Below are 21,246 nucleotides of genomic sequence, written 5' to 3'. Positions count from 1 at the left end.
CAAGCAGTCGGATGAGGGGCAGGAGAGCGTCACTGAAAGGAACGGCAGGGAGAAGAGAATTTCCCAAGACTATGATGACGACCACAACCATGAAAACCCCATCAAAAGCGGTGGCGTTAGCCAAGTGAGGTAAATAAAAAAAAACCCCCCCAAAGGTAATGAGCTAATGTATGTGCTTTGGGGGTTAGGTAGGGCGTGGTGTGCGTGCACCGGGTGAGAAAAAATTACTAGAACTAGAACTAGAATTACAACAAATTCCAGAGACGAACTCTAGGATTCCCTCGTCTGCTCCAGAAACTCCCAAAACAAGAAGCCACTCGGCCGACGGGTTCAAGGACCCCTCCTCACCCTCGCTAGCGCATTGTAAGGATAATTGACGAACTCCATCGTGAGCGGATCGAGTCTGACTAGGTGTTTTAGTTGTCGCAGTGACATTTAAAAAAAAAAAAAAAAAAAACGCGTTATTGGAGGTGAGGTGGGGCAAACAAATGGAATGGTGACAGGAGGGAGGGAGGTTCCTGAGAGTTTGGTCTAATCACAGCCTAGCGATCGCTGCGATTGCGGGTACCGACGGGAGCTTATCTTCCAAAAGATGTAGTGGGACCGACGGTAAATATCTTTCTGTTGTGCGTTCCGTCAGTTGCAGTATCCGTACTACGGAGTATGTTTTTTTAAAAAAAGAAAAAAAAATTGTAAAATTACCAATCCATGACGAATTCTGGCTTTCGCTCGCTTCTTTTGCTTCTTTTCTTCTACTGTTGAATTCTTGAATCAGTTCTTCAGTCTTAGATTTCTCACCACAGCATCCATGCCTACCGGTACGACGGCACAGTAAAGAGCAGGGGCATCACCCACTTTCCCAAACAAGATCGGTAATCGAATGAATGCCCCCTGTTTTTCCATATCGGGTCCACATATTGCCTGGCAAGGCGTTAATTATTCTACACATTAATCAAGATTGTATAAGGGGAGGAGGCATGAGCCATGTAGCATGTAGGGTGGGTATAGCATCGAATCTGGCAACTATAAATATTTCCTACGGAGTATTGAGAAAGTTGGGAAAAATATCTTTGTCGGAGAAATGGAAAAGGGGGAAAAATTAAAATACAAAAAAGTTAAACGAGTGAGGAAAGAAAAGAACAAAAGGAAAAATCCTTCGTCGTATTCAAATACGGCGCGAGACGGCGTGAATGAATGAGCATCCCCCTGGACCTCATCCAATAAATTACAAAAGTGAGGTACGTACTGTGCCTTGTCATATTAAAAATCTGCCTTCCCAGGCAAACCAGAACCACCTGCACTTATCCGTTACCCTTGCCTTTTGTCCGCCATCTTAACTACATTAGGTACCTAAGGAGCTGTCGTGAAATCCGACTGACCCTTGGTAACCGAGAACATGAGTTTTTTTTTATCGTGCCTTCCGTGGTCTATGCAGGTACAGTCAAGCAACGGCACGGTTGACGGCAGTTGGGATCTTACACGACAAAAACTCAGCCACGTTACACGATCACTTTTAATTTTGGTTGTATTTTTTCTATTTCTCCCGCCCTAATCTTGAATGGCGATTCGATTTCAGACACTATGACTACCTTAACTAGGTACCTAGAATACAACCTGGCAAAAAAAAAAAAAAAAAGGTGGTTCATTGCTACATTCGATATTAGACAATTATCATTGGCAATGGTTACGCTATCCTGTCAACTTCCCCATCTGGTCATAAAACATCCCAACCAGTAAACCCTTCCACGAGGTGCCCGCTCTATTTTAGCCGCATCCGCCTAAAATCGAAAGCGTTCGGAATAACTCACGCGGCTCTTATACTGCCGTAGGGTCCCACCAACATTTTGCTTTCTGCCCATTCCGCGAAGAAAAAAATAATCTCAATTTTGCAGCACGTTGCAAACAGTCCGGGCCATGACAAAATATCCGTGGTTTGTTTCTCTGGAGCTTTTTTTTTTTCGTCCGATGGGACGATCCTTTCCCGTACCAAACTCTTGGTTCCCCCCCCTGGCGCCATCACTGGCTAGGTAGGTAGGCAAGCGTTTGACCGCATTACTCGATTCCGTAGCCGTTCGTAGCGACATGTATCCAGAGACCATGTCATGGGGGAACACTAGAGTCTCCGTGAGGGTTATCTATGCTGTATGGTTTTAGTTATCCTGGGCGAATGACGAGACTGTGGATTATCCACAGGCAAAAGAAAACAGTACTTCATATCTAGGAGATCAAGAGGAGCATATACAGCAATTCCAAGAGTCTTGGATAAATCCATCCGGCCCATCCAATACTCACTGTCATTTTTCTGACAGATACCCTGGGGGTTAACATAGCATCCGGGCCCCGTCGCACAAAGACTGTGCAGCTCGTCCAACCACTCGAGCGTGCCGCATTAGAAATAAACCTCATTACCATTTTTACTATATCATGTTGAATGGTTCCATGGTTGTCGCAATCTGCATCAAACAAGGCAATATCCGTTTCTTTGGAATTTATCCCGAAATTGATATTGCATGCATCCGTATTTTGGCTCTATTATCACCAAACCAAGAAACGTGGCAGCGGCTGTCATGGCAGTTGTGTTGATTGTCAAATAAATGCTGTCTGTGTTTCCGTCCTACATAGGAACAATATTCGATGTGATGTTGCATGAAATATTTCTTTACTCACATACAAGTTCCCATAATCAACAATGCGAAGCTTCTTATACGTCGTGGGAGTTGCGTCTCTCCTGAGCCATGGTTTGCGCCAGGTCCCAAATTTACATACCCTTCTGCTGGCACGTTAAAATATACTAACCCCAGACGACTGCTCACGCGGGCAGCTCTTGGCCAGGAATCGGTCAAGTACTACGATGCCCTGACCGGCTTCACCTTTTCTCGATATGACAGCGGCAGAGGTGTATCCTTTGGCATCGCCATCCCAGGCAACGTCACCCGCGGCGAGCCCTACGATGCCGTGATACAGATGACGGCAAGCAAGGACATTGGCTGGTACGGCATAGCCTGGGGCGGATCCATGACGTACAACCCACTCTCCTTGGCGTATCCGAACGGCGACGACGTGACATTGAGTGCGCGTATGGCTTTGTAAGTCTCCTCTGTTCATAAACCGGTGTTATACCAGAATGCAGAAAAAAGTAGGGGGCCTCTTTTTTAATCAACATCCTCCACAGCGGCTATTTTCCTCCAGTCACCTACTCAGACGCCACCCATCAAGTCCTGCCCACCGGCACTTTTGTCAACGAAACGCACTGGCAGGTGACGGCGAAGTGCACGGGCTGCACGCAATGGGGCGACGACGACGTTGGCGTCACCTACCTGGATCCGAGTGAGGACCAGTACCTGGCCTACGCCCTCTCCACTACGCCCGTCGACAACCCGGCCGACCCCGAGTCGTCCTTTAGCATTCATTCCCAGACGGGACACTTTGTTCAAAACTTTGCCCGAGGTGCAAATGAGGACTTTGAGGATCTGGTACAAAGGAACTTGGGGGATGCGGACGTGGCTGAGGGTGGAGCTAGGTAATGGGCTGTTGAGGTTGCAAGTACCGGCGAGCAGGTCAGTCCCCTTCGCGGCAGCGCATATAGCGCCGCACGCAATGGGAAAAAGGTGACCATACAACCTCTGATGAGGTTGCTCAAGGTCTAGTGGCGATAGCTGTTCACAGAAACTCAAGGTAACTTGGGTCTAGACTGTGTGAGATGAAATTTCGAATGAGGAGTTAAGTTATAAAGAGTTGGTGTGTGGTTAATCTCGAAGTGTTGGTTGGTGACTATATCGGAAAAGTCGGTGTTTTCGGAGTACACAACATTAGTGTGACCCATTTTGAGGCAAAGAGGCCAATACGCATGTTATCAAATTCGATTCTCTGGCCACTCTGATATGACTTGTCGAATATAATCGCCTAAATAAAGTTAGCAGCACGAGAGCCCTTATAATGAGAACAGAGTCATGCAAGATGACGAGAAATATGACCAAGTTCGTTGAGGGTGAGTTGCAGCCAAAGAGACGGCTGGTCGACAGCCATGACATGATTGGCGTGACGTCGACCCCAAACCCAAGCAGAGTCTGCCTGTAAATCCTCTATCGTGAACGCTAAAATACATCGCATTTCTTGCGAGCAGAACCTAAATAACTGTGAGTGGGTATCGAGATTGTCAGTAAAAAGCAGACGCGAATTGCAGCACGAGTTGCTCACGCCCGGATGCATGAGCATTCGAATCCGCGGAAGAAAGTGCTGTATGCGAGTCAAGTTCCCATAGGAAGCCGATCACCAGCTTTGGCGAGACTTGCCTCAAAATAACACCACAGCCTGGAAATAGTCCTTCTGTATGGCCTAAACACCAAGCAATGCACCCAAAGCACATTTACCACAGAACACCATACCTCACCCTCCAATCGTGACAGTCATGAAAGCCATGGCCAATGAATGGTACAGTGAAAGAAGATCAAAATCATAATCTCAAACCCGGTAAGGATGCCTTAGATAATCAAGACCAGGAGCTTCAGCGACGACTCGACCTCTGCCAGAGTTTATACAGGTGATCGCGCTGGTCTTCGAACGAGGTGTAGTTGCCTCCAAAGATGGGCTCAAGGACGCTCGCAAAAGCCTGCTTCTTGGGCGAGCGGGCCAAGGTGGCGACGCGCTCACGCAGAACATCATGAGCCTGGGAAAATGCTGCCTTGATGGTACGAATATTGGCGGAACCACCCGAGATATCATTCTCAGGATTGTTCGGGTCGATGATGGACAAACGGTCCGTATTCCTGTAGACGATATTTGTGACTTGGCTCTGCAGTAAATGAACCATTTCTTGGTCAGATCTCGACTCACTATGATGCTTTGCGAAGTGTATACAGGCGAACAAGTAATGACATACCTTGGGAATGTAGCGTGGCGGGTTCATGCTGATTGCAACGCGGTCGTAGTTGAACCTGTTTCCGTAAAGATCAAAGAAGCGCAACAATAGCTGGCCCAGATGATTTTCGGGAGTCATAGAACGGCTCTGGACGTCTGGACTCAGCTGCAGCATGCTCACGACCAGGCAGATAACAGTAGTACCGCCAATGCCGCCGTTTGCTGGCTCGTTGAGGCCGCGCATGGCCAAAAAGTGTTTAATACATGTGACAAGGACCGGCATGTCGGGGAACTGTTGGCGCCAAGCCAGGAAGGTCTCGATTGCGCGAATACCCGTGATATTTTCAAACGAAATGTCGACCTTGAGGCCCGTCCGACTGTCGACGTACTTGACAAGAGGAACGCGAGCCTTTGAGATTTTCTCAACGTGATTGTCAACCGCAAGTTGTTTACGCTCAATAAAGGCGCCAAACTTGAAGACGTGGTTTTTGCTAGAATATCGAGCAGCGCGACCATCCATGTATGAATCGGAACAAAATACGAGATCCATATCACCAGTTGGCAAGTAAAGGCTGGACTTGAAGGAACCAAATGGATACACGGTCGCGTCACGGTATTGTGAGTTCCTAATCAGTTTGGCCAGCTCGTCAACAAGTCCCTGCCGGAGCTTTTCCTCAAAATCACGAGGCTTGGCATAGTTGTAAAAGTCGACGATCTCCTTGTGAAGCCTGAACAAGGTCAAAAAGTGAGCAAAAAGTGATCAAGTATCGAGAGTCAATTGACCAAAAACTTACCAAACTCCACCATCCCGACAGTCCGAGTGATCGACAGTGACCCACGGACATGTGTTCATGCCTTTGGATGGCTGCCACTCCTTGACGATGCCGCCAGCTCCCATCTTGGTTGTGTGCTTTTTTAACTTGGAATGTTCGGGGACTTTGATCTCGTCGTCAAAGGTGCGCTTCCTGCTTCCCAGGTCGTTTGACGGTGCAAGGTGTGCGGGGTTGGGGTTGGTGTAACCCTGACGCCTTAGATCGCTTTCGGAAGGCGTGTGCGCAGAACTTGGAGGAGCATCTGCATTTTTAGACGCGACTAGCGATTCTTCCTCGTCGGAATCATTATGCGCGTGCCTCTTTCCTCGCACAGATATCTCTGGTTGTGACTCTTCCTCTTCATCCTCATCCTCGTCATCTTCACTGTCGTCAAAATTGCACGAAATGAAATCGGCCGCCTCAGCTGGGACCTCTGCCTTATTGACGACCGCAGGCTGCACTCTGGCCTTGCGAATCAGCTGAACGACATCCTTCCTCTTGGTCTGTGTACTGTCTGGCGGCGGTGCTGCGGTGTAGGGATCCGGATTGGACCACTTGGGGGCGCTGTTCACCGCCGCATCTTCGCTTCCATTGAGTCGGCGCTTCTTCTTGCTAGGCACTCCGCCGTCTTCGCTGTCCGACATGTCCATCTCAGCCTCTTCGCTGTCCGAAAGTTCGTCCAGCGCTCGGTACGTCACGCCACTAGCAGACTTTGCGAATGAGAGCTCCTTATTGTCGTCGTGCGTCGCGCTGAGGATTGGACGATCCGCAGCGAGTTTGCGCCATGGCTGGGAATAGCCTCCCCGAGACGGGCGATATCCCCGGTTGTTCCTACGATCGCGTCGATGGTCTCTGCCGCCTGACCTGCCACCACCAGCCCGACCGACATCGTCAAAACGTGGAGTGTCAGAGATGCCCGCGGGCTTGTCGAATCGGAAGCTGAAGTTACCCTGCGGGGGTTTGAAGCTATCGTAGCCAGGCGGTGGCGGGTGATAGGAATCGGATGCACGGTAGTCACGGTCATACTGAGATGGAGGCGGCGGGCGGTATGTGTTTGATCGTGTATCGTAGGAATCGTTCCTGCGACGGTCGCCGCTGTTGCGCGACTGTCTGTAAGACATGGTCAACCTGACCCGAAGACTCTGCGGTGGATGTACAGGTGAGGACAATTGAGATTGTTTAGGTATTTTTGTGCAAGTTCTGAGGAAAGGTAATTGAAAATGAGAATATCTGCGCGACTTCTCACGGTGAGGAACAGGACGATGTTGAAGGCAGGTAAAGATTGGAGGGAGTGCGACTGCTGCTGGGTTGAATCGCGATGACGCGCGCGCGACAGGGAAAAATTAAATCACTTTCTTGGGGGGAAAAAAAGTCAAAATTACCCTGGCAAGTGCGGGTCAGATTCTAATAATGTGCCGAATTTACCAGGATACTCGGGTGCAATGGGCACATCATGTGACCTGGATAAAGCGGGTGGAGCTCCTGTGGCAAGTGCTATGCCAAGGCGTCGCGGCTTGGACACCAACAGTCAGGGACTCAGAATGCCATTTATAGCTGCGACAGCAAGGTAGGGCCCAGGGCATCGTCAACGTTACGATTAGGCATGTCTATTTTTGTGTAAAGCTTTCGGTCGCTTGAACCAGTCAAACTTTCTGAGATATATTTATGAGGTATTAACTCTTTACAAAATCTTTGAGGACCAATTTCTTGTCTTTGACACGTCAACATGTTTACGATGTTCAATGTGCGAGATCGCAAGTTTGGAGGTTTGATATGAGCACCGTCTTAGTTCATCTCCAAGTGAGCTTTCGCTCAGAGCTGGTAAACCTTCCGTCGAATTTCAAGGTTGCGATCGTAGAATAATTGTAAACCCTGCCCCCTGAGTTCATGGGATACAGGCACGACTGGCACCGCGCTCGGCACAGTTGGTGCTGTCCCATTTCCTACATATAACTGCCTAACTTACAAATAGCCAAATACCACCAGCCAAAATCAGCCCGTCGTCCTCAAAGTCCTCTTGAACTCAAGATAGGGACCATCCTTGATGCTGGTAAAGGACCACTTGGTCAAGTACTGCCCGGCAAACACAGAGCCCTGACTCTCCCCCACAGCAGCGAGCCTCCTGTCGGTGGCGCGCCGGAAATCATAGCCCGCCATGACTGCAGCGATGGCCATCATGATCTCCGCGACGGCCAAGCCCTGACCGACGCAGTTCCTCGGCCCGGTCGAAAAGGTCGCAAACGCCGCCTTTGCCCTGGCGACCTGGTCCTCGTCGCCCTCGGCCGAGAGCCAACGCTCCGGCCGGTACACCATCGGATCCGGAAAGTGTGCCGCGTTGTGGTTGAGCGCGTAGATTCCCGACGCCACTTCCAGCCCCGCCGGAACAAACAAATCCGCCAGCTCCTGCTTTTGTTTCCACCATCTAGTCAACCATGTGCCGCGACCGGCCTCCAACGGACCCCCAGGTCGCGGTAGGCGTAGCCCTCCCGCGAGAGCCTCGCGCCACATGGGACCGCCGGCAGGAGGGCTCATTCGGAGAGCCTCCTGAACACAGGCACGTAGGTACGTGCAGGACGACAGCTTTGGGCCCTGGGCTACGGCTTCCGGCGTGGGGAAGACGCTGCGGACCTCTGCGGCTGCGCGGTCGTAGGCTTGGGGGTTGGCGCTCAGGTAGAAAAAGGTGGCGGCGAGCCCTGCTGAGGATGTGTCGGAACCTGGACCGTAAAGGAGTCTTGTCGGCATTTCCAGTCGATTGAAGCAAACAGTGGTTACCGGAGTGGAAAGGTAAAGATATGGGGAAGATACCCACCTGCAACGATGAGCAGATTACTCTCAGCCCAGAGCTGTCGCTGGTCCAACCCGTAGCCTGTCTGGGCATCCCTGGCTGCCAGCAACTTGGTAAAGACGTCAGAAGTTGCCGAGCCGTCCTTCTCACTCCTCGTCCGCCTCGCCTCCATAATCTCACGGCTCTTCTGGACGAAGCGCAAAGCTTTGCGCCTGGCTTCCGGGAAGAGGAATCGGTGGAGACCCATGTCCTCTAGCTCCGGCAGCTGCATCAGAAACGAGAAGCGGCGCATCTGACCCATGACGCATTCCACGATCCAGTGGTTCTCTGCCGACCGGAGGAGGTTGTATGACATGCCAAAGACGATGTGCGACATGACGTCGAAGGCGAAAAAGTCACCTTTTTATCAGGGAATGAGATTTAGCTGTTCTCGTCACGCAAAAATTGGAGATAGTATTTCGGTGGCATGAGGAATCGATAATCACTTGACTTACACCAGTGAGCCATATTCTTGGGTCCGCTCCATCCATCATGATAACTAGGCTGAGCGGCCGCTCCGTCATTCTTTCCGGCATGGGCGAACCGGTCATGCTCCTCGCCCAGTTGCTCTGCAAAATTCAGCGCAGCAGAGCGCAGTTCGAAGTCCATGGTCCGGATTTGAGCGTCAGACAGACCTTGCTTCAGGATGCGGCGCTTCTTCCCGTGCTTGTGGTCGTCGAGAGTTCCAATGGTGTTGTGCGCTCCCGGGACGAGTGACATACGCAGGTAGGCCTTTGACTTGGCAACATTGCTGCCGTGGCCGTATATTGCTATACACCATTAGTTGATGTAGGTTCATTTATAATTTCTCCCTAGGAATGAACCAAATTTATGACAGCTGGAGATTAAACGAGCTCCTCACCCTTCCACGCTGGCACCGTGTTGATCACAATTCTATTGGGACCATATCGAATAATATCGCCTGGTGTATCATTCGAGTAATTAATTTTCAGACGCTAAGAATCCAGCAAAGAAGTGGAATCTTACCATATTTGCAATGGCATTCGTAAACATCAGTGTGTAAATCTCCAATATATGTATGGTACACCGAGTACCAGCTTGTCAACTTGGCTAGGAACGGGCCTGGGTATCTCGCATAAGGATGGAAGAATAGGCGATAAATGGAGATGCTGAGCTAGGTAGATTGGGTACCATATTTTGAATCAGTTTAAAGTTCACGAGCAAACATGAACACTTTTGCTATTTCACTCACCAGGAATATTATAATGGCTGCCACGAAAGCAAGAGCTCCGACTTTGATGCCTACGGAGAGTGACAGTCCACGCGCAAACACTATCATCTTGTCGATCAAATGCAGATATGTGCTGCCAATCTGCAATCGGCTACAAACCAACGATATTTTCGAATGCAGGATGAGGTTCGGTCTTGACCACAATCGCTGGAAAGCGCAGAATACTACAGCCCTGACGATACTTTGTGTCCCCTTTCTGCTTCAAGTCATAAGGAAATGGTTTGGCCTGTCTTTTTTTTTCTGTTTGCCTTGAACATTATCCTAAGTGACCCAATGGGAAAATCCGACGAAACATCTTGTCGGAGGTATTAGATATTGAGAGGTCGGCGGAGCCATTTAAAAAGTGCGAGCCCTCGCAAGTAAAGTAATCCCAACTCTCGGGATGAAAATAATTTAGAACACCGTCTTGAATCATATTAAAAAAGGTTAAAGAAGAAAATGAACTCAGCGTTCTGGCTGGGCTTGCTCGGATATGATTAAGTGCCGAAGAAACGCCGTTCTTCAGTGGCGGTCAAGTCGGTGTGGATAGAGTTTGGCCCCTCACAAAAGCAAGAGAGCCGTCTTGCCGTGACAAATACTTTGAAAGACTTGAAATGGTATTGTTTGTAGGCGCAAAATAGCAAATAGTACACGTGACTGATTAACACGGTCTAACTTCAGGATGCAGCAGACCATCTACTTAGTTGTCGTCTATGCGATACTGTGCTTTAGGTTGGCCACGGGAGCCTCGACGGAAAAAATCTGTAGATGCGTAAGTATCAGGCCATCACAAGACCATGGAGGGCAATTACTAAAAGCCTAGTCCACGCTTAGAGCCCAGGTCAAAACTGTTGGCCCTCGACCGAGACGTGGTCCAAGTTCAACGAGACAGTCGGCGGCAGGCTCATTCAAAACACGCCCCTGTCACTGCCCTGCTATCTCGGCAAATATAAAGATGAAAAGATCTGCAGTACGGTGAGGCAAGGCTTCGGTAGCGCATCCTTTCTGGCCGACCAACCCATTGGCTACGACTACCCCCTCAACACATCATGCCCGCCACTGGCCTTTGGTGCTGTCCAAGACAGCAGCTGCGCACTGGGAAACTCTCCCGTGTATACTGTCAACGTTAGCAAGATTGAGGATATCCAAGCAACCATCGACTTTGTCAAGAAGAACAACCTCAGAGCCGTCATCAAGTCAACCGGGTATGATCTCCTGCAGCGGTCTACAGGCGCGGGGAGCGTTTCGATATGGCTTCGCAATCTCCGGAATGGTTTTCAATTCTACGATGCCAATCCGGACCTGGAATCTTGTGCGGAGATGGGGTGGAACGGTAGCACGCTGAGGATTTCGGGATCATATGCTTGGTCTGATTTGTACCCTGCCGCCAAGGAGAAAGGCGTAATTATTGTCGGGGGCAACGACTCGGTAGGTGGATTCGTGTCTTTGTTGATGTGCTTTTGTGATCTATGTACATCTTCATGCCCCTTATGAGTTCTTTGCCAATCTGATATCATACCCAAAGGGCGCCTCAAGCATCGGCGGTTGGACGCAAGGAGGCGGCCACAGCCCCGTAACCCGCCGCTTTGGCCTCGGTGCCGACCAAGTCCTCTCAGCGCGCGTCATCCTTGCCTCGGGGCAGCTGGTCACCGCGAGCCCCTGCCAAAACAAAGACCTGCTATATGCCATCCGCGGCGGAGGCCCTGGAACATACGGAGTGGTGACAGAGATGCTGGTCAAGACGTACCCGGACGACAAGCCCGTCAACGTTGCCAAAGTGAGGATCGGCTCACGTGGAGACAACGCGACAGTTAGATTTGTCGATGCGATGACCGAGGTCTACAGCAGCTTCCCCGAGCTGTCGAAGAGAGGCTTTGCTGGCTATGGCTCGTGGGCTGCCTATCTCCCTGGGGATGTAGGGGTAGAAGGGTTTACGAATGTATATCAGCAGAACTTTACTTATTTCGGAAGCTCTGAGGAGGCCCGGCAGCAGTTTGATTTGCTGCAGGAGAGCCTATCTAAGCTCAACAACACAGAGAAAAACCCCGCTGTGTCGATAACATGGACATCATTCCCCAATTACGGAGCATTCTTCGCCGCCAAGAATGACAGCGTCCAGCCTGTGGGTAGCGTATCTGCCCTCGGCTCACGGCTCATCAGCAGCAAGGCCCTGGAGACCGACAAAGAAGGTCTTCGAAAATTGCTAGTGGTCATGGCTGGGCGGCCAGGACAGCCCGTCTCACATAGACTGGTCCACCACGGGCTCGAGCACGCCGAGGCGGCCGTGCGGAACACTTCCAGCGCCCTGCAAGCGGGATGGTATAGGTCGGTTTTGCTCGATGTGTTTGAGCGGGAGATGGTAGGGTTTAATGTTGTGGACAACCTTGAGCCCTGGAGTAGTGTGCGGGGTGAGCTGGCGACGACGATGCGGGAGCGATGGCCCGGAACAGGAACGTATATGAATGAGGCAGATTGGGGCGATGCCTTGTGGAAAGAAGAGTTTTACGGGGAGAATTGGGAAAGGTTGAGAAAGATCAAGAAGGATGTAGATCCGGATGAGGTCTTTTATTGTTCGACCTGTGTTGGCAGCGAAGACTGGGTGGTGGAAGACGTGAAACTGTGTCGAAATTAAACTGTTTGATATGAAGAATCATATAGCTGCTGACTCTTGAGCTCAATTGAACATCGACATTCATTGCCGTCCTCGGACAAGATGGTGGTTCTACAGACCGCCAATGGCTATTCAGGGGTGACCCCTATCTGCTTCCACAATCCTGACCATGATTTATGCCCCACACGCTCCAACCCCTGAACCCTCTCGACCTCACTCACTTTTTAAACCTCTCAAGCAAGTAGTCATCCAGCGCCGGATCCCTTTCTCCAGTCAAAATCTCCTTGCTCAGCAGCTCCCCAACGAGCGCAGCGTTGGTGACCCCAGAGTGCATCACGGCCAGACTGACGCCCTCCAGCCCCGTCGCGCCGATAATGGGCCGCCCATCCTCAGGCACCGGCCGCTCTCCAACCGTGTAATAGTCAAACTCGAGCTCGTCGCCCTGCGCCACGGCCTCCCGCAGCGCCGTGAGCACCACCTCGGCGTCGCTGTCCGGATCCTCGGTGATGCGCTCCTCGTTGAACCCAACCCGCACCACCCCGTCCAGCGTCTGCCGCAGGTGCAGATCCGTCGTGTACACAACCGAGTTTGCAATCCTCGTCGCCATCGGCTTCGTGTTGACCAGCATCCCCGCGCTCCCCGCCACGGGCACGTCGACGCCCTCCGCCGCCAGGAGCCCCACGCTGCCCAGCCCGGCCGCGATAACAACATGGTCCGCCGCGATCGTGGTGCCACTCTCATCGTCCAGCACAACCCCGTAGACGGCGCCCTCGTCCGTCTTGGCGAACCGCGCCACCGTCCCCTCCACCACCTCTGCGCTGCCCCGCCCAACAGCATCCTTCACCATCAGCTGCGCCGCGGCCTCCGCCTCGAGCGCGCCCTCCTCAGGCGAGTAGAGCGCCCAGTCGGGCACGACCGCATCGTCGACGCGGGGCTCCATCTCCTTGATGCCGGAGCGCTCCACGCGGACAATGTCGTACCCCCAACCGGCAAACTTGTCCTCGAACTCGGCCAGCTCATCCGGGGGGAGGTCCCACTTGAAGCCGCCGCCCCAGTGCACGGGCAGGCCGGGGATTTCGGCCTCGAGCTCGCGCCAGCGGCCGACGGAGCGGCGGCGAAAGTCGTAGTAGGCGCGGTCTTGGCCCGAGGCGGCGTTGAGCCAGGCGAAGCTGGCGCGCGTCGCCACGCCGCCGATGTTCGGGGCGATCACCGTCACGTTGGTGTGTTGAGACAGGTGCCAGGCGATCGAGGCGCCCACGATGCCGCCGCCGACGACGGCCACGTGGGCAGGTGGTGTTGCTGCCGCTGCCGACATGTCTTTTGTTCTTGTGTCCGGGTTGTTTTGTGGTGGCTTTTCAGGGGTTGTCGATGGACTCTGGGCTGCAGTTATGCGGGTTCTCTTCGGTCCTCCTGTTGGCCATTTTCTAAATAGAAAGGTCATTTTTATTCTCCCCTCCCAGGAACTGTGGGCTTACTTTTAGATAGGATGTGTAGTCGCCGATGTGGATGCTATATCGGACGAGAAGCCCCGATGAGGGTTAAGACTTGGCACTGCCGTCCTCCGATGGCGTAGTCGGGACTATATTTTCTGAACATGCTGCGGGTGGCCTTGCACTCCCCGCACCTCTTTTGGTGAGGAGTTCGTCCGAAGCCAGATCCCTATCTGCACTATGCTGTGTCGTATGTATGCAGTATGCCTCTGGACGATCTTGCGGGGTTCCTCCCGGAGCACTCGTGCCGAGATGCTATGCCCCCTCTCGGCCGCAATCTCGCTCCACTAATTTCTCCAACCGGTCTCGGCGGCCCCGGTGCCAAGATTATAAGTCTCTCCGGCGAACTTGGATGATTGAGCTCTTGCATTTTGACGAGACTTTTTTCATCTTACAGTCGATCTCGGAGTTGGTAGTGTTAAAACTTTCGCATGCCTGAAATTATGCGAAGTTGAAGCCAAAAGACAAGATGTAATACAGTAATACTGGGATATCTACCTTGGTTAATAGGTTATCAGCAGTCACCTCTTGCACTATTAACAAGACCAGCAGAATCACAAATTTTCCCATCCAGGAGCATTCCATGGTATAATCTGATCAACACAAGCAATGAATTTGAAGCCAAAGAAATCAAAGTGTCTACTTTGTCTGCATGATGCGCATGCCTACTGTAGACACGTCGGTTGGATATTTCACACACCGTCTAGTCCAGAGCGTAACCTATCAAGCACCGGCTTTGGCTTAAATCGATGCACAAACAATGTTCCAACAGTTTGTGCCTTCAGAGCACGGCAGTGGTGTATGGATCAAGACTGTCAAAAACATCTCTCAACAGCTATAATGATTGCTAAGTCGCAACGAGAGAAAGAAAAGGAGTCGAAGGACGTTGCATCTACGAAAATCTCGATATTGCTCGTATCTATTTCATTTTGAAAGTCTTTCAGTTAGTGGTTAGTAGGGAAAGTTTGAGGTCAGGGATTGTAGAGATACAAAAGTACCAGAATCAAACTCCGAAGTTACTGCTGCTGAGAATTGCAACGGCTTCCACAACAGACTCCATCCATTATCTATTCCTCAAGTATTGCAAAGTCCGAAACGCAGCTTAGTATCTTACAGGAGCGTTTTTGGGTGTCAGCACTGGTCCATAGTGTTGAATCTTCAGCACTTTCTCGCACGAGGTACAAGCATGATCTGTGTACGGCATGCCATCATCAAGATCTCTTGATTATTGATGACAAATTTGATTCAGATCATTGACAGGCTTGAATAGAGGAATTTTACAGCAATCGCTGTGTTTTACTCGCCGTGAGTCCATTCTACCCCCGGTCCAAGTTGTCTTGTTGTCTTGGAAAGGCACTAGAGGTTGTTTGTCACGCCTCGGCTGCCCAGTGATGCGCTTGCGTAATGCTTTACAGAAGGGAACGCGATGTTGATTCTTTTCATCATCTGACAGATCAACAGCTCTCTTGGCCTCTCTTGTAGCCGTGTCCATTGATGTGGCCAGTTTTCAAGGCAGCCAGTATATCTCCGAAGTTCCTATATAAAGCATGACTTGGCCTCGATCCATGTTGACGTTTTTAGTTGAAGACTATCAACTAGGGAGCTTCAAAGCCTAGGAAGACGGACATAGTAGTTGCGACTGGCTGTATTCCCCGTTTCTGGCTGTTTTTCAAACACCAGGCTTTGAAATCGCGTCTCGAGTTGGACTTCTAGGTCTCGGCCGCTGTTTGTTTGAAGAATGTGAAGATGACACACTGTTGCAAATCGCTGAGTGTAGGAGGGGGAACATTGAGGGTCATCCGTCGCTGGCGGGATCGCTCTTTAGATCGATCTGTTGCCCTTTGTGTTGCTTACCAGGGAGTCAGGATATGCCTTCATAGCTCGACAGACCAGGTACCTAAAGAAATCCATGGTTGTAACTTTTGATTAGCATTCAGTGAATAATTTTGTTCGACCGTAACGGCAATACGGGCACAAGACTCGGCGGATGTGGCGGCTGTTTTGTGGATTTTTCGGTCAAAAGCGACAGATTTTTGATGTCATTCGGTAGCAAACATAGCTCTGAGCCTCTGTATGCTTAACAACAGCATCTCGAGGGAATAGCAAGTGATTTGAATGGCAAGGACAAAAGGCTTGTCTAATGGTACAAATAGCTGATGGACATCAAGTCAATGCTATGGCAGCAAGTTCACAAACAACCTCAAAGCACCAGGGGCATTTTAGCAAGAAAGTACCATAGTAGAGCAAAACTCTACTCTGATTACAGGGGACATAGCATGCAGGAATCCCAAGAAGACCATGGGTAATCAAAGTCCCTGCGAAGTTTGATGTGGGGACTGGGAAGAAATAAAATCACAAAACCCCCCAGTGCAGACTCCTGGGTACCTACTTTGCATGTGGACAATCTTCCAAGGGGTCCCGGCAAATTCCCACTATGGAAACCTTTCCGTACCAGCAAACCAAATACGATGACGCAACATGTCAATGTCAACCAAACATTCCAAAGTCTGAAAAAAGAGATTCCCGGTGGGAAGGAAATTCCACGGAAATATCCTATAGTCTATTGTAGCTTTTTCGTGGACAGGCGCTTGTCTATCTTTTTATTCTTTTCTTTGTCATTCAATTCGTGGAATACAGCCGAGATCCCCGAGAAAGAAGCCTGCTGCGTTGGAATTCGGTCACTTTAACAGCTGAATGAGGATGCCCGCGCTTTATTCCCCCCCTGGTCCGAAAATACGATAGACTGCGGGTACTGCGTATGCAAGGGCTATCACAGTAGCAATCGCTTCGGTCCTCCCCTTGACATGGGTCAATCAAAGAAACAGCTCCTCCTCTCACTCTTGTTTTTGCCGATTTGGACACATCACCGACAAGGGGACTATCCACAAAGCCATGGCATGCAGCCTCGGCAACTAACCCGCAAAAAAGAGTTATAACAGAAATTCCTGGCGCCACTTGAACGAGAAGCTAGTTGTCAATCCGCTGCTAAATGCGTCAAAGTTCACCGACATGGCCAGCAATGCTTTGGGGTTCTACAATGGGAGCGGTGTTGAAGTGCAGCATGTTTGATACATATAAATGTGCGAATATTCATGAACATACCTTACGAACGTCGCTCATGGCGTGTTTTTTCCTCCTTACTAAGAAGAAGCTGCGCGATCACGAAGAATGGTCGCCATATTCCACTTCGGCTACACCAAGCAGAGCCGGAGGTCGTTCGGCGGGTGGGTCAGACTTTGTTTCAAAACATATGTGGTCAGAAAAGCCGGAACTTCAGCCGAAAAGACCCCTTTAGTTGCCTGTTTGGGTTTGGGGAACAATGAGCCGGCATAACACGAAGCTACTGAACATATTTTGTAGGAATTCCAATATCAACTTGAGGACAGCGTTCAGAAAAGACTGCATACTAGAGTTGGGAAGGACGAGCTATCCAGCCAATACAAAGATGATCAGCCAACAAATTGCAGTCTACCAGCGTCTAGACTTTTGGACTCAACCATGGTAGTGCAACACTCATGCATGCAAAACTTCTGGGTAAAGCACTGCGCATCAAAGGTACAGATGCAATGCAAGAGCAAGAGTGTCAAAAGCTCAGGTTACACGATAAAAAAACAACATATTATGCAATGAAATATTCATTTGCGGCCTTGTTGAGTCTTGCAACTTATCTTGATGCAAAAGAGATGGCTTGACTCATCTTTCTCAGCAATATGGAAACGAACACACGTCTGATTTGAGCCAGTTTTATCCCCCCCCCCTTTTTTGGATTTCTTCTTCAACCGGCTCACCCCTCCCAACATAAGCACGTCAGCTCCGATCATGACGCCCTAGACGCCTTTCCTCACAGGCAACCTTGATTGGTAAAACCCGTTTAGTTGGGGACCGACCGGACGCCACCGGCTCTCTCACCCGGTCGATATCTCTTTTGGACCGGTCACCACGTCAGCAAGGTAGACGCGGCAGTGTTTCCTAAGCTTCCTATCAGAAGCAACAAAAAGGAGTGAGGGGTGCTCCATAGAGGGGTTAAATCAAAAGCACAACTTGGCAGAGGGGAAATAAAAAGTTGTTTTTAATGTGAGAGGTGCATCGAGCACACACAGGCGATCCAGGTATTCGAAAGCAACGTGCACCAATGAGAGACGTCGTCAGTGTGATATTTCCCAGGTAAGCAGCCTCCTGCCACTTTATGCCAATCAACATACCGTACCCAAAGCCCAACAAGGACCGGAACTCCCCCCTATATTTCAAGAAGAGGGGTCAACAAGGATCAAGGGTCTAAATAGAAGAGATGCAAATCCTCTCAATCCCTCTGTGGAGGTCGGCTTTACGGTAGCCTTGACACGTTGATCTTGAGCATTGGAAGCCTTGTACTCCAACCGGGAGAAAAGGAACCACAAGGTGACCCCCAAAAAGAGAGGGGATTATGGGGTCCAAGATTCTTATATACCAGAATTATACCCTCATCATCGTTTGTTGTCGTATCCAAAGCACCCAATCAGGGATTCGAGTCTAATTGAAATTACATGTACCAGCTAGTAATCTTTTACAGGTACCCTACCTGTGGATGGATATGTATTGCGTCACGATATCAGGGTGCTTTTGTTTTTATCAACATCCAAACTGCAAGAAACATGCGGACATTGATCAGACAAATAAGGAAATCTATCATCCCCGTTGATAGACATACTCCCCCCCCTCATAGATTATGCTCTAAAATCTAAATTGTGGATAAATTTCACCTTTCCTTGCTCTGTTGATCGATTTAAACAAACAGACAAACCTCACTTCGCATTCTCTTTCCAAGTCAGAGCTACACGGTGTTTCATAAGCATAATCAATGACAGCCTCTATCGCAGGACATGATGGAGCATCAGCGGTTGCACGGCAAAACTGGCACGATAAACAACGACAATCCTATCTTGTGCTGGCAGGGCTACACGGTGGACACGACCCATGTAACAGACAACAGCCAATGGCCTTTGCCGTTTGTCCTCCCAGACACCCTCCCGCCTCAGTACCAAAGTGATACCATCCCGGACTGTTGTCAGCTCCTTTATGCCACCAATTGGCTTTTCATCCCTGATAACCACCACGACGGTCTTCACCAGACATCACCTGGCTTTGGTGACTTGTCTTGTACGCAAAGCAACGTCTTTGAAACTCTTTCATGCGCGGATCCTCCCTCTCTGGAGACGTTGAATTCTGGCACATCAACGCCTTACACAACTCTTCACATAACCCCGTCTGACGAAGATCAATGGACGCCACATGTAATTTTCGGAACCGAGATGACGACAGGACAGTTGATGAACTGTGGTGACATCAGTCACATGTACACCACCCCCATCACTCTTGATCCCTCAGCCCCCTTTTAACGCAGCAAAAAAAAAACAGAGACTAATGCGTCTCTGCACACAGGGAATCTGAGCCGCTTGGCACCTGCTTTGAAACACGAGCTGTCCCCAAAGATGCAGATAACCTGGCCAGAGACCTGGGAGCTCAGAACCTCACGGGGCCGGTTCTGGTGCATACAGACGTACCGGTGACAGTGCCGCAGCAACCGTGGCAGTCAGACGCATTAATGCCGCACCAAGAACAGGGGCCCAATCACGCAGCCAGGCTGGCGCAGCCACCCGTCTACGGGTGCACCGAATCACCGGCCAGCACAAAAAGCACCCTACCGTCTTCACTGGCTGGGATTCAGGTCCAGTACCTGTCCGAGTCCGAGTTGAAGAAGAACGACCTGCGCCGGAGGAACAGGATGGCCGCCTCCAAGGCCAGGGGGCTGAAGAAGGAGGTGACCAAATACGAGAGTTTTGGTGATCCGCTTATTTGCTGAGTTGCATTTTTTTCCGAACCCCCTGGTGGGCCAAGGATTCGGGCAACGGCGGTGCCGGTAGCAAACCGAGAGCCTTTTTTTTTCAGAACGCAGGCTAAGACGAGAAAGGGAATCCGGAAGCTGGGAGACCAAAAAAAAAAAGTGTCTCAACCAAAGCGTCAAAGGGCTTCAGTGTTAGAGTGAACTGAAACGTTGCATTCATTGCATTCTATGAGGCGAAAATTTTGTTAAAAACCATCCAGTAGCGGTTAGTCCATCGGTCCAGGGGTAGGGGGACCCCCAAACTCCCAGGTGTGATGACATCAATGAAATAATAAGCGTACCAAATACTAAGAGCCCTGTCCAGCGGATGATCGTTGTTAACTCTATACGGCGAGCGAAATACGAGGGAAACGGACTACTGAAAGCATTGAAAACAAGTTGAGAGATACCTCATAAAGCCTAGCATTGTAAAAACCCAAAATGCTAGACGATATACCAGGGATGTTGGCTATCTCTGTAGAAAGTATGAGTACTTTCATTCAAGAGTTCATTGCTTAGTAACAGAACTTCCCATTGGACGGGACTCGACCACAAACTGACACCTCATGACTTCATTTTCAGGCCGGTTTTGCAATCTCGATCGAAACCCTAATGTGCTTGGTACGCGGCTGACGGAAGATTCTACCGGACTTTTTTTTTGGCAGGGTCATATGTTACACGTACATCTCTTGGGCCAAGCTGACGCCGATATGGCATCATATGACTAACAACCGGTCGTGGTGGAGAAGCGGAATACGGCTTCGAAGTCCCCATTGAATTTCACTGTTTCCCTTGTTCTTGTAATAACACTGCTGACATTTTGAGAATCATTGCTCCAAGGTGTCGCCCAGGAAACAAGGCACAAAGATGATTTTGATAGATGTCTCGATATTCAAATATCAAAGTTGTTGTTTCTACATGTATTACGTCCCTGATGGTGAAGAAATACATGACGAGAATTCAAATATACCACAGTCCAAGGTCACTTTCGTGAGACTCTTCACGCTACTAACAACAACTGTATCAATGTCAGTGCAGCATGTCCCCAATTCAATGCTTGTTATGTAATATCAAAAACGAGCATGGCAAAGACCATGAAAACAACAGCTCGACATTTCAAACCTTGACATCTTTCAGATAGGGACGAGCATCACCCTGCCGTGACTCGACGTGATAATCTTGGTCCATCGTCAAAAATGCTTTGGTGAACATCCAGCCGCTAAGTCTCAGAACTGCCCCCGTTGCCTCGAATTCCGATTCAATCTGCGCAACCTATTCATGTAAATATGCAGGCTATTCCTCAGCCAACTCTGGAGACAAAATTCGCTCTGCCGCTCCACGATACAACAAGCTTCAAATTCAGAGAATAAGCTTGACTATTTCCGAACCATCGTTGCCATATACAGTACCCCATAAGAAACCCCGCTGCCATCCGATACGTGCCAATCCGTCCTTGCCAGGCAAGGGTATGAAATGCTTAATCGCCGGTGGCGTACGGACTTTGCGGGCCGTGTGGGCCTCGGCGTCGGCGTCGGGACAGTGGATCTGCTTGTGGGGGGGG

The 21,246-nt window shown here is 50.2% G+C and overlaps 7 protein-coding genes across 7 annotated transcripts; 3 read left to right on the top strand and 4 right to left on the bottom strand.

The window, feature by feature from the left end:
• Positions 1 to 456: 456 nt before the first annotated feature.
• PgNI_11566 (uncharacterized protein) lies at positions 457 to 991 on the bottom strand. Its single transcript, XM_031131532.1, has 3 exons — positions 856 to 991; positions 703 to 752; positions 457 to 621 (listed from the first exon to the last, which is right to left on the bottom strand). The coding sequence occupies exons 1-3, from the start codon at positions 947 to 949 to the stop codon at positions 532 to 534; spliced, it is 234 nt and encodes a 77-aa protein (XP_030976372.1). The 5' UTR covers positions 950 to 991; the 3' UTR covers positions 457 to 531.
• Positions 992 to 2,459: 1,468 nt separating this feature from the next.
• PgNI_11565 (uncharacterized protein) lies at positions 2,460 to 3,770 on the top strand. Its single transcript, XM_031131531.1, has 3 exons — positions 2,460 to 2,738; positions 2,822 to 3,086; positions 3,173 to 3,770. The coding sequence occupies exons 1-3, from the start codon at positions 2,690 to 2,692 to the stop codon at positions 3,522 to 3,524; spliced, it is 666 nt and encodes a 221-aa protein (XP_030976375.1). The 5' UTR covers positions 2,460 to 2,689; the 3' UTR covers positions 3,525 to 3,770.
• A 147-nt stretch (positions 3,771 to 3,917) lies between these two features.
• Positions 3,918 to 7,013, bottom strand: PgNI_11564 (uncharacterized protein). The gene is made up of 3 exons (XM_031131530.1): positions 5,652 to 7,013; positions 4,880 to 5,585; positions 3,918 to 4,792 (listed from the first exon to the last, which is right to left on the bottom strand). Exons 1-3 carry the CDS (start codon positions 6,788 to 6,790, stop codon positions 4,505 to 4,507), a joined length of 2,133 nt encoding a protein of 710 aa, XP_030976374.1. The 5' UTR covers positions 6,791 to 7,013; the 3' UTR covers positions 3,918 to 4,504.
• A 648-nt stretch (positions 7,014 to 7,661) lies between these two features.
• Positions 7,662 to 9,793, bottom strand: PgNI_11563 (uncharacterized protein; the record flags this gene model as incomplete). Its single annotated transcript, XM_031131529.1, has 6 exons — positions 7,662 to 8,383; positions 8,479 to 8,853; positions 8,949 to 9,263; positions 9,356 to 9,415; positions 9,481 to 9,628; positions 9,707 to 9,793. The coding sequence occupies 6 exons, from the start codon at positions 9,791 to 9,793 to the stop codon at positions 7,662 to 7,664; spliced, it is 1,707 nt and encodes a 568-aa protein (XP_030976369.1).
• Positions 9,794 to 10,406: 613 nt separating this feature from the next.
• PgNI_11562 (uncharacterized protein) lies at positions 10,407 to 12,356 on the top strand (the record flags this gene model as incomplete). Its single annotated transcript, XM_031131528.1, has 3 exons — positions 10,407 to 10,496; positions 10,559 to 11,152; positions 11,250 to 12,356. The coding sequence occupies 3 exons, from the start codon at positions 10,407 to 10,409 to the stop codon at positions 12,354 to 12,356; spliced, it is 1,791 nt and encodes a 596-aa protein (XP_030976368.1).
• Positions 12,357 to 12,552: 196 nt separating this feature from the next.
• PgNI_11561 (uncharacterized protein) lies at positions 12,553 to 13,650 on the bottom strand (the record flags this gene model as incomplete). Its single annotated transcript, XM_031131527.1, has 1 exon — positions 12,553 to 13,650. The coding sequence occupies one exon, from the start codon at positions 13,648 to 13,650 to the stop codon at positions 12,553 to 12,555; it is 1,098 nt and encodes a 365-aa protein (XP_030976371.1).
• Positions 13,651 to 18,687: 5,037 nt separating this feature from the next.
• PgNI_11560 (uncharacterized protein) lies at positions 18,688 to 19,664 on the top strand (the record flags this gene model as incomplete). The annotated part of the gene is made up of 2 exons (XM_031131526.1): positions 18,688 to 19,157; positions 19,244 to 19,664. The coding sequence occupies 2 exons, from the start codon at positions 18,688 to 18,690 to the stop codon at positions 19,662 to 19,664; spliced, it is 891 nt and encodes a 296-aa protein (XP_030976370.1).
• Between the last annotated feature and the right edge of the window lie 1,582 nt (positions 19,665 to 21,246).

Source organism: Pyricularia grisea, assembly GCF_004355905.1.
Source record: "Pyricularia grisea strain NI907 chromosome V map unlocalized Pyricularia_grisea_NI907_Scaffold_10, whole genome shotgun sequence".
NCBI lineage: Eukaryota > Fungi > Ascomycota > Sordariomycetes > Magnaporthales > Pyriculariaceae > Pyricularia > Pyricularia grisea.
Note: the sequence above shows the minus strand (reverse complement) of the source record. Positions and strands in the feature narration are given on the sequence as shown.